Source organism: Carassius carassius, chromosome 44 (genome assembly GCF_963082965.1).
Source record: "Carassius carassius chromosome 44, fCarCar2.1, whole genome shotgun sequence".
Taxonomy (NCBI): Eukaryota; Metazoa; Chordata; class Actinopteri; order Cypriniformes; family Cyprinidae; genus Carassius; species Carassius carassius.
The window spans coordinates 21,467,181-21,479,738 of NC_081798.1; the positions used below are offsets into that span (position 1 = coordinate 21,467,181).

General features: G+C 37.3%; 1 protein-coding gene across 26 annotated transcripts in view; it reads left to right on the plus strand.

Annotated features, from left to right (window-relative positions):
- The window catches only part of LOC132126641 (adhesion G protein-coupled receptor L2-like), a 97,246-nt gene that overhangs the window by 21,353 nt on the left and 63,335 nt on the right, over positions 1-12,558 (plus strand). For all 26 annotated transcript variants that reach the window (XR_009427426.1, XM_059538035.1, XM_059538037.1 and 23 more), the window contains exon 2: positions 939-1,123. Coding sequence is in view for 25 of the 26 variants with exons in the window: in XM_059538035.1 (XP_059394018.1) it covers positions 1,015-1,123 (109 nt within the window). In the remaining variant the exon portion in view is untranslated. The remainder of the gene's footprint in view (positions 1-938; positions 1,124-12,558) is intronic.

Below are 12,558 nucleotides of genomic sequence, written 5' to 3' on the forward strand. Positions count from 1 at the left end.
TCACACTTGACAAGATTTTACAAGTATAAGATATCTACGCTGTCACATAAAACAACAATGTGACTATACTATTTTCAGCCGCATTGTTGACTCTTGAATGCTAATGATACAGAAGGCCATAACCTTGATACGTTTAAGACAATGCATTAGCATTTAGACATTCTTCATCTAATAATACATACATTCACTATTACACTATTACCCCTCTCTTTTATATTAATGTAAACAGACTCCTGATGTTTTTAATCACATTTTCTCACCTCATGACTATATATATGTATATATATATATATATATATATATATATATATATATATATATATATATATATGACAATTCAAATTCCAATACTTTCATTGACCAGACACGAGGAACTACCCTGTAATGTGATGAAGTATTAAAGGGTGGTGTGATATATTTAGTGTATCTTTAAGAAACCTAGGGGGTGCACACACTGTTTTTAATGGGCTCCTAAGTGGCTCGTTACTGGAGTGACGATGTTTCCCATGAGGCCGTGAGTGTGTTTTATGGGAGGCTGGTGGAGGGTGTAAACATGCAGAGCAGGAAAACATTTAAAGGATGAGATACTGTACATGACATAGTCCTCTTCGGCTGGAGAAAATGCACCGGTAGCTTAAGTGGACGAACAACCTGTTTCCCCTCAGAAAAGGATGGTAGTGGAACAGGTTTGGGAGAGGAGAGTCAGATAAAGACGAACTTTGAGGTAAATGGCATCTTTGTAATGCGGGAGTTGCTGTTTCAGGTCTCAGTCTCCTTCCAATAGAGGGTTTCTACTCCTGGGATGAATTGAAAAAAAAAATATCCTTTGGAGGAACTGAGGCGAGCGAGACTGCAGCAGTTAAAGGAGGAAGTTTTTATGCCTGAAGAGTTCTTCATCGACAGCCAAACACTGACAGTCCGCTGTGGTTTTCTTGCAGGCTCGGAGGTCAATGATGGTTATCTCTCAGAGTGACTTCACTGGATCGTTGTGACTACAGTGATTTCGACCCAGACATGTGGAAAGCGGAGAGTCCAGTCAGAGCCAGGATGGGATGTTCAGAATGGAAGTCTTTGGTCCTCTGCGGCCTGGTGTTCGTCTTGACGGTTGTACAGAGTTCAGACGGTAAGACTCTTCTTCTTCTCAAAATATTATGCTGTTCTTGAGTTTATGGTGCTGTTTTTTTGTGTGTGTTCATGTTCTTTTATCTGGTGGACATTTGAAACAGACAACATTTCTGAAATGGCTGTTTCCTTCAAGACAGATAGCCTGAGGTTCTTGGGAAGCTGTGTGCATTAACACAGAGCTTGCCTTCGTTTTCTTACTGGTTAAATTAAAAGAAAGACCATACAGTGTATCCGAGTTTTCCCTCATCTCATCTCTGTCTGTTTACTCTCATGTCCTGTTCTAACTATAGGCCTAAACCCTACAACTGCTCATTATAAACAATATCCTCAAGTAAACACGCCTCATTACACTCTGTCCCTGCCGTAATATCTTTTTAATGCATTTTTATAATTGAATTAAATGGGTTACTGCCATAGCCATGGCTTGAAGTTTTCACTTGTGCAGAAACTTTGAAAGATTGATTGCTTGAGGGTTTGTTCCCTGTTTCTCTCGAGTATATCCTAGAAACTTCAGATCTCATCTTTCTGATTTCATTTCGTGGGCCGAACACTGTCTATAAGTTCGGATGTAACTCATTTGTATTCTGTGCATCTCCTCAAACTGCATTTTCTGGTATTTTATGAAGCCGAAATGCAAAGCAGTGATGAAGTATTGTGGAGCCGTTTTATTGATAGTATGTCTGCCATCGAATGCCATGAAATGTGGCGTTGTGCTCTTATAGAAATAAATCAGGGCTGTATATGCTGAATGCTATATTAGTCTGAGCTCTTAATGCTTATTTGATAATCGGAGCGATCTTACTGCTTCACAAGAGTGAGTCATGTTAAGATGAACTTTAAAAGCTAAAAAAACTGTCACAACATTGTGGGACAGATGGCCTGAAAACACTGTGTTTAATATAAAATATGCATAACGATACTTCAATAACACTGAGAATGACCCACAGTGTTGCGTATTAATAATTCTTAGTAGTTTTATTTCCTCTGCCGGAAGATATTTAGAAAGCATACAGTCCTGAACATAGTGCATGCTTCTAGCTACTCACGCTCAGTTTCTTAAGTTGCTGTTAAGCACTGTTGCATTCTCAATAGAAAAAAAATGCAAGTTAAATATGTAATTTGTAATCTGCTTTGATCAGGCATTTGTGACTTTCTGGTCTCAGTAAGGATTTTTCAGAGGAAAGTCTTTTTTTAGTGCATGGGATTACTTACTACAGAAGTCAACAGCACTCATGTCGACTCATTCATGTACAGTAATAAGGTGCAGGTTTATTTGCTGATAAATTAAGGTCATTATTTACCAGCAATTACAGTTTTTCTTTGAACGCGCTGTCACTGGATTATTTCACGATGGGACTAAGTAGTTTTGAAAGAAAGCTTTGCTTTATATGTCTGGCCAATTTGCCGGTAAGGATTGTGAGTAATATGAGCCATTCTTTTTTTTAATTATGGAAAGGACTGAATAATATCCGTTTGTGTCCTGCTGCCTTGGGCTCATTCAGAACGAATAGCAGGGAACCGTGGCCTCGACCGGCGGCCACCCGCTTGTATTCATAAAAATACTTCATCTCCATCTTAATTCAAATCAGAACAGCTTCTGTGTGACTTCCAGACAGCCAAATCACACATCTCAGAATTAACTGCGTTCTTGGCGGCTATAGCCTTTTGACAAAACAGAATTAAAAGGTTGAACTTTTGCTTTTACGGAGAGATAACTTTCACCTCCATCCGTTATTAGGGAAATACACAACCCAGTTTTCCATCAAGTGAATAGTTTCCTTTCTTGATGTTCTTTTGCTGTGGAACTCGATTGCAATCTTGACCTATGCTTCCTCTATTTCAGCTGTGGTTTTTAACTCAGAACTGGATATTTGGTCAATCTTTTTAGATATTTAAAGGTCATGCCTATTGATTTTCGGATTTGAAACATGATATGCATAAATAGGGGACTGTAGGTCAGTGATTTGCATGTCTCCAAAGCATATGGAAATGAAAAATCCTGCCGTTTGGGATGAAAACTTTGACCATTAGTTAGAGCTGAACCACATGATGGTCGAAATCTGCCAACACTTTGTACTTACTTTGTACTTACAACACTTATGTGTAATTACATGGCATGTATTCAACAAATATGTAATTTAATAGAAGCATTGCCTGAAAACACTGTATTTAATATATAATATTCATAACGATACTTCAACAACACTGAGAATGACCCACAGTCTTTCATATTAATAATGTAAAATTCTTTGTAGTTTTCTTTCCTCTGCCGATCGATCTTTAGAAAGCATATTGCATGCTTCCAGCTACACGTGCTCAATTTCTTAAGTATTTCTATTAAGTAATGTTGCATTCTCAATATAAAAACACAAGTTAAATATGCAGTTTGTAATCTGTGTTGACCAGGCATCAGTAAGGATATTTCAGAGGGAAGTTTTTTATTTATTTATTGTTTTTTTTTTGTTTTTTTTTACTTAATATAGAAGTCAGCAGCAATACATATGTCATTTAACATCATAAGCATTGCATTTTTTTTACTGTTTTGAGTCTTTTGTTTTATGATGTTTGCAGTGAAGCTGTTCTTTGAACTAGTGGTCATATGTGTAACATCAATTCTTTCTGGTAGAATTTTCAGAAAAAAATAAATGCATATATAATATCATTAAATACAGTACACAGGATCCGTGTTATAAAATTACTCATACCATGACATATAATTCTGGTTATATCACCCACTACAATCCTTCAACCCCTTGTTACACTGGAATCATCCCCCAAAGGTTAACACTCCTCCCTATATAAGTGTAACCTAAAAATCATATTTTCCATCTCAAATGGGCCCCTTATTTGGACAGCTGCTGTCCCTCTTGCCTTCAAACTCTGACTGAAATGAGCTGTCTGTCTCTCGGTCTGAAACAAGCCGTCTGTCTTTCTGTCAGAAATGAGCCATCTGTCTCTCTGACTGAAATGAGCTGTCTATCTCGACTCTTTAAACACCTCGGTTGAATGTCTGCTGATTAACAGTAAAAATATGTCACAGTGACGTCTAAAATGGCAGCTCTATATATAGCTGTGTGTGTGTGTGTGTGCTTGTGTCAGTTCACAAATATACATTTTGTGTTGTATCATGAGAAAGACAGGATAGACCTTACTGCTTACTTTAGGTTGGGCTGGTTGTCTTGGTTGTTTGTTTTTGTTTGTTTTGGGGAGCCGCTCATATCAAGGTTTGTCGAGTTGTTGTTTCTTACATTTTCTGTTACTGTTTTCGTCTAGACGTCTCTCTCACGGTCTTTCTCCCTCCCACATGTCTCTCTTTCTCGTATTCTGTCCCTTTCTGCATGTCTCTGGGCCGCTGGTCTCTCTTAAATCACACACAGACAGAATTAGAGCGGATCTTTCCGGTTTCATTGATTGACGGGGTTGCGCATTTGTCTCCTCAAGTGTCAATCAAGTATTTTAGGGGAAAAAAAATATGTGATTTGTGTTGTGATTTTATGTATTTTTTCAGTAGATGAAACAAAAATAATCTAATTTAATATATTTGTGGACTGATTATTTTTATTTCGTATTGAGACCCATTATGTTAATGCTGAACCTGCTGAATAATAATAAAAATAAAATAGTAAAGTAAATAAACTAACCTAAAGTAATTTGCTGGTTTTAGTTGATTACGAAGTCTGACCAGCTGAGAAGTGCCCGAAACCTTTTTATTTCTTAATCATCGAATCAGACTAGCCTAACCAGCTCAGTCAGGCTTGCAGACCAACTTGGGCTGGTATCATTTTTATTTTTTTATCTTTTTTGCAGGGAATGCTAATGTGCAAGATTCATCTCAGATTTGTTTCATACCGGAGGGTCTGATTAAATGACGTGGATCCTGCTGTGAAAATGCGCCGTTCTCTTTAGAGACGGACAAGTGTGGACAAGTCTTTCACATGCCTCAAAATCCCATCTGTGCAGTTACACATTTAAACTAGCGAAACTGATTATCTTTGAGCAGCTAAAACCAATTCCCCTCAGCCTCAGCCCTGTGGCTTTTTGTTCATATCGACGTTCCTTCAATATCAATATATCTGAATTCCCCCGCATTTAGCTTCTTTATTAAGATCTTGGATCCAGATCTCGGATTCCTTTGTTTTGGGTTTTATACCTCAGACTACACGGCTCTCTTTGTGTCTTTCTTCTTCTTGTCTCCTGCTTTTTGTTTTTCCTCTTACCCAGGGGTTTTCTATCAGACTGAGGAATCAGACTTCCCATAATGCCGAGCGGCCGGGGGGTCAATACGCCCGCATTCGTCTTCACTGTCTTTCATCAGCCCTCCTCCTGATCAGTATGATAAGAAAGGACAATAGCAGGTCGGGGGCAGACCGCTCAGCAAGGTGTGTCTGTTGTCCGACGGCCCCCTGCAGGCGAGCTCTTTAAATCCTCATTAGGATTCAACCGGGAGGAGACGCTGGTTTTAATAGATTAAGCCTCATAACAGCTGCCTCATGATTGGTGGTTGTCATGCAAAAATCAAACAGGGCTAGTCACATTACTCGTTTACTGTGTTTCCTGCTCTTCCCGCTCAGTCTGGATGATACAAAACATTGTGTTATTGGTGTCTGTTGGTAATTTGTTTGTAGTGTAGCTTGCAGCATGGTTTCGGGATAATAGACTTCTGGGTGTGGGTGATCTGATGAGAAAGTGATTGAAACTCATTCGCGTTGCTAATACATTTGCATTGTTTTGCATTTATCTCTAATCAGCTGCGTAAAACAGATTAGCATTGGATGGACATTTGTTTGTAAGAGACTAAAATTCTTCTTGTGGCATTCAGTCGGGAACAACTAACTAAAAATGGCAACAATACAAACTTAACTACATTTTTGAGTAGTGCAACAGTAGCTCAGCTGTTTTCCTTTTTTGAGTACTAGGCTTGAACAGCTGGGTTGTAAATTTCTTTTAAAGCTATTATAAGAATGTAATAATGTTATTGTAAACCTAAAATTAAAACATTCTTTTGTCTGTTTTTGTCAAAATACTACAAAGACCATTTCAAGGAAACATACCAAGTGGGTATTTTCAGTCCAGAAAACAGTTTGTCAGTTTCCAGAATAGTTTTTATTAAGTTGCAAAATTAAAATGAATCACGGAGTTCGGTAATAATGATTAAGTAATCAAAATCTTCATTATTTTGTGCAAGATAAATACTGGCTATTTTTAAAGAATTATATAATCTATCTATCTAGGAATTTTAGACAAACAACACTGCATTTTTCCTTTATTTATTTGACCAATGTTTTTCAGGTGATCCTTAAATGTGCTTCATGTGGTTTCAGTCATATTAAATTAGTTTACCACAACAAACGGACACTGTACAATATATTTACATCAAGTAGAGGCAGATCCTTGACCAAACATATCAATTACTACTTTTTTTTCTTCAGTAAAGATTAATTCAACTCAATACAATTTTAACTCATATATTGCCCACTTAAGCAGTTTCCATGGAGTGTGTTACCTTTTGTTAGTGCTCGCCAACTACTTTTTCAGGAGAAGTTTGACTGTAAGTTGAAGCCAAATTATTTGCACCTTGGCAAGCTACAGTTTCAAAGTTGCTTCCTCAACACTGATGGCATTAGAGAGAAATGCCTGCTCTTTCAGGGACAGTTTCAGCTGAGAAGACAACTATACATTGCTTAAATTGACAGTGATGAAGACCATCTCTTATTACAGGTTCCTGAGTGTTTGCAGGTTTTCAGCCCACATGAGTCTGTGCGTGTTGTGTCTGTGTTTCTGGCTCTCTCTTATCTTGTTTGGTGTCAAGCTGGTTGGTGAAATGATGGGTACAGCAGCAGGAGGTCACAGCAGACCCACTGAAATCAGACCTTACACCTTATCTTCTTGTTAAAACACATTTCAAATCTAAACAGAATTGTGCTCTGGAATATTTACGATTTGGCTCTCTGGTGTTTGGGACGGGCTCTCTGTACTGCGCTTGTTTAAAAGATCTTGAGGGGGTGATATCGTGAAGAGATACAGGCCCCTATTATAACCATCTTTGTTTCACTTCTCTTGTTTTTGTTTCGAGTCTGAAAGATTCGATCAGACAGATGGATGGAGCCAAGAGATGGGGTTGCGGATTCGCCTCAGAACTTTGAAAACAAAGATGAAAAGATGCATCCCTGTTACTCATCTTCTCTCTTCTGTTTTACTCCCGAATCTCTGATCAACATCACAGATCTAGATGACTAAAATCAAGATAGCGGTAGAGTGGCGACAGCAATCACACAAACAGTTTGCTTTCCCACGTTAACTTGTTTAGCTAACAGGTCTCAGTTACTGTAACTGGAGTTGTTTTAACAATTGCATGAATAATTCACCTAAAAAAGACGATTCTGTCACTATTGTTTCATCTTTGGATCAGTCTGAACTGGTATGGCATTCTGTTCTGCAAAAGATGTTAGCATAATATTCACGTCGCTACACACACACACACGCGCACACATTTATATATATATATATATATAAGTGGTGTAACGGTACGCAAAAATCACGGTTCGGTACGTACCTCGGTTTTAAAGTCACGGTTCGGTTCATTTTCGGTACAGTAAGGGAAAGAAATGCAAACATTAAACTGCAGGTTGTTTATTACTATAAACGTTTTTAACAATTTGTTTACACTTTTTTTTAAATACTTTTTAATAAAGTATATATAAAATAAAAAAAAGAATAAGAAATAAAATACTGCTGCAAAGTTCTCCACTAAATAAAATACTCTCAGTCTCAAACCAATATCATATAATAAAATATAATGAAAAATATAAATAAATAACTATGATTACAGTGCAGCATTACCAATCCCAGCTTGTAGGCCTACTCATATTTAAAAATATATGTATAACTTTTCCAAAGTGTAAAGTGCAGCATCAACAGTTTCAGTTTGTAGACCTGCTCAGATTTCGTTATTGCATTGGACCAATCGGTATTAAGAGCAAAGGTCTGTTTAAATGCCGACGGGAGCTGCGTTTGATTTACAATCTTTTTTTTCCTAGTTGTAGTGATGTTCACACTATTTTGCCGTCAATACTGTTGACGGTGTCCTTTATCATAAGGCTTTATATTTATGCTCAACATGAAGTATAGATATTGTTGTTGTGGAGACAAGATCCTGGTCTGTCGGCGGTCTCCCTCTATGTCAACTACAGTAGCAGCAGCGCGCCAGCGCCGCGTCAGGCACGATTCTGGTGTATAAAGACACAGAAAACGCGAAGCAGCCGTCACGCAACTGACACGCAGCAGAAACACCACGCTCACACCACGCAACCAGTGTGTCGCCGGCCTTAGAATCAGCTGCAGGGCGGGATTTGCGCTGAACACGGAGACTTCCGCCACTTAATATGTTCGTTTGGAAACACGAAAATGTACCTATGTTCCGCATACAAAATATTGCATTTGGTCATTTGGTACACACGTGCACTGTACCGAAAGCCCTGTAACGAAACGGTCCGGTACGAATACACGTACCGTTACACCCCTAATATATATATATATCATTTTTTTTAAGCATTATGTAATGTTTGATGCTTTTCGTGATGTTGATAAAAAATAAATATATTTTCTCTCTGTTTTTTTTTTTCTTATTGATACACAATAATCAAATTCAAGTCTACAACATAAAAGTAATGAAAATATAGTCACACTGCAATATGTTTAATCCAGATTGTGTTACTAACTACAGTTTTCATCATGCAATTTGTATTCAGTAATGGACAACCATTTGTAAGTAATCTAGCCGGCACTGTTGTCTTAATAGTTTTGAATGACATGAGTATGATGAGTAAGATTTTCATTTTTGGGTGGACTACTCAACAACTAAAAACTAATCCAAGGGTGGCTTTGGAAATGTTTAATTTTAAAATTGAGAATCAAAAGACTAGTTTAGCATTCCTCAGTTTCTTGCGATATAAATTAGGACAGTTCCCATTTGTGTGGCCGTCACAGCAGATGTTGCAATCGTTCTTCACAAGAGAATGTATCAGTGATGTCATCTCAAAGATCGATGGCTGAAAATGTGCAGCAGATTCTGTTACTCACAGGGAGGTTTGTTCTCACCAGTCCTACTAAATGAACTGTATCCTGCTGTAGTTTAAAAAATGCTTTGAGGTAGACACCCAGACAAAAAAAAAACATTCCCAAGAACGAGATTAATCTAAAGGTTGGAAAGCTGAGTTTTACTTTGTGCCTTGGAATTGAGCCCTTTAAAGAAGGTCGACACTGACATTTCGGAGATTCTGGGAAATGAGTGCCTTTTGTGTTCCTTATTATCAAATGTGTAAATAATAACTTTAACAATGAATAGCTGACAAGCCATTTCAGTTTTAAGGAAGAAGAACAGTTTATGTAAAATAAGATTTTATACACAATAGCAATTCACTAGTGATTTCAAGTGATTAAAATCATATTCATAAAAGGTACATAAAAAGTCAATTATTATAAATGAATAAAATGACATCAAATTAATTTAAAATGTTTTACAATTATTAAAAGATTTTTGTAATTATCATTTGCTTTAAAATAGAAAATAGAAAAGGCAGCCTTTCATTTACCTTTGTGTGTGTGTGCAATAATGTCCATTACAATTTGAAACTCGCCCATTTATTAGACTGCACATGTAATGTTGCATTTCTTCTTAAACAAATGACTGAATTACTGAATGCAACAATTTAAAGGGTTACTCCACCCCAAAATGAACATTTTGTCATTATTCACTTACCCCTATGTCGTTCCAAACCCGTAAAAGCTTAATTCATCTTCGGAGCACAATTTAAGATATTTTGGATGAAAACCGGGAGGCTTGTGACTGTCCCATTGACTGCCAAGTAAATTACAGTGTCAAAGTCCAGAAAAGTATGAAAGACATTGTCACAATAGTCCATCTGCCATCAGTTGTTTAACCGTAACATTATGAAGTGATGAGGAATACTTTTTGTATGCAAATAAAACAAAAATAGCGACTTTATTCAACAATTCATCTCCTCTGTGTCTCTCCACATAAGCATAGCATATCCTCTTGTTTGTCAGCCACGCCACAAGGATACATTCTCTATGTGTATTTACGCTTTGATTTGAAAGAAAACAGCGCATCCATGTGGCGCGGCTGACACAGACGAGAGTATATTGTAATTTACTTGGCAGTCAATGGGACAGTCACAAGCCTCCCGGTTTTCATCCAAAATATCTTAAATTGTGTTCCGACGGCAAATGAAGCTTTCACAGGTTTGGGCGACATGGGGGTAAGTGATTAATGATAACATTTTCATTTTTGGGATGGAGTAACCCATTAAGAGCAAGGATTCCAATGCAATGTTTTTACTAACATGATGCTATGAGGTTCTGTTTTGCTTTGTTTAAATCCTAAATTTGGTCCCCAAATCCCACTGCAGTGTTTGAAACAACATCTTAGAAGAAACACCTTGAACCTGGTCTATGTCCACATAATTTATACACTATTTCCTAAAATAATAAGTATTGAATGTGACATTTTAATGTTGAAAAACTCCCCAGTTTACACAGCATTCCACACTAGTGTACATATAATACATTGGAAATAGCTCATGTTCAGTCTTTTGTTCAGTCAGTTTTCTTTTTTGCTGTAGCACCTCAAGCTTTCAGGGCCATCTGCGCCTCGTCTCTGCAGTCTGAGTGACTGACTACATTCTGATATTTTTCAGACAGCCTCAGACACGTTTTCAAACACACTCATCCTTTCAGCCGGACTAGAGCGGGGGCTGTTATGTGCTGAAGTGTCTGGATGCCTGTGATTGTACTGAAAAGTGCTCCAAAAGTTCAGAACCTCACATTCATATATTTAAAGTAATGTTGACTGAAGCCAATTCCCATGAACTTTGTAAAACAGACACTATAGTGCTTTCTTGGGCCATTCAGACCGCAAACATGAGATCTTAAGGAGTTTGAAAGTGATCCTATTTATCAACCCAGAGAAAATGATTAAACTTGTATTACTCATGAAACTTCGTAGAGTTTTTACATTTCATTAGTTTCAACTTTATCCTAAATATTTTGAGAGCAAGTTGTTTAATGAATTCCCAAAACTGTAGTTGTATAATAATAATAATAATAATAATCCAATATTTCCATGTTTTCTATGACTCTTTGTGGATTCTGCTTGGAAACCCTACATAATTCAATTGATTTATAAATAACATTTGCCATTTGACAAAATATAAGAGTGTAGTGGTATTTCAGTTGAGCCTTCTCCTAATATTTCACTTTGACCAACTTATAAAACTCTGAAAATGAGACTCTCCTCTGATGTGACACTAACTCAGTACTTGTGTGATGGGTTTCCTGCAGCAATAAGTATCAATGGTATCAGGAGAGCTGAACGAATATTACATTTCAGACATGTGACAAACAGTTTGGGCAAATAACCTGGCTGCATGTTGAGTGCAACATCTTATAGGCCAGAGGTCCGTTCCACAAAGAATTATAGGTCAGAAAAGCAGTACAGCACATATTTTGTCTTTTCTCACATTAATTTATAACATTTTACCCTTGAAAGTCTTTTGGAGGCATTTATTCATTCTATGAACCTCAAGGACAAGAGTATTAAACTCCATGTAGGGTGCTTCAAACCTTAACCAGAGTTCACTTTACTAAGCAGTTTTTCTTAGAGTGCAATTTTACATAATGCAATGAAAATACAAAACCAGAACATTTTATTGGAGTATGATTATAGATGGAGCACTGACTGTCTATTCCAAATTATCCTCTATGATGGATGGATGCCAGGCTGTTGCTATGAGGTTTCTAGGGTCTTCAAAGCGTTTTAGCATGTCAGTTTCCAATGTGTTCTGGGTGGTTGCTAGGTAGTTACTGTCCCATATCAAAAGAGCCTTTCTCAACTCTTTGTGGTATTCTTGAGCCTTCAGTCGATTGGATTTTCCACTCGATGCTCTTCATATAAATAATACTAATAGCGATGCATCACTTAGCAAACACCGCTAATTATTTTTCCATATATGTATGGTTTTAAGAACTTTACTGCATTATATTTTATATTTAAGTCATCTGTAAGCCAGCATGGATGTGGTAACTCCATTTTCCACTTGATTTTCAGTTATACTGGGCTGGGTGAGGAGTAGTCTTAAATACGGTACAGTGTGGATTGTAATCTTGTTTGACTGGATCAGATAGGTTTATTAGGATATCAGATTGTCATGGAACATTAGCTGCATGTTACCCAAAAATGTACTATTCCAACATGTCTCTGTAAATGTCGGCAAACCCTTTGCACAGGGTTTTTTTTTTTCTTTTCTAGTGTAGTTAAATGAGAATTCAAACAAGGCATATAGGCACTAATTTCTGACAGCGTGAGCAATTTTAGAGAAGCAGATAGATTCCAGGGTGAAATTATCTCCCCGTATA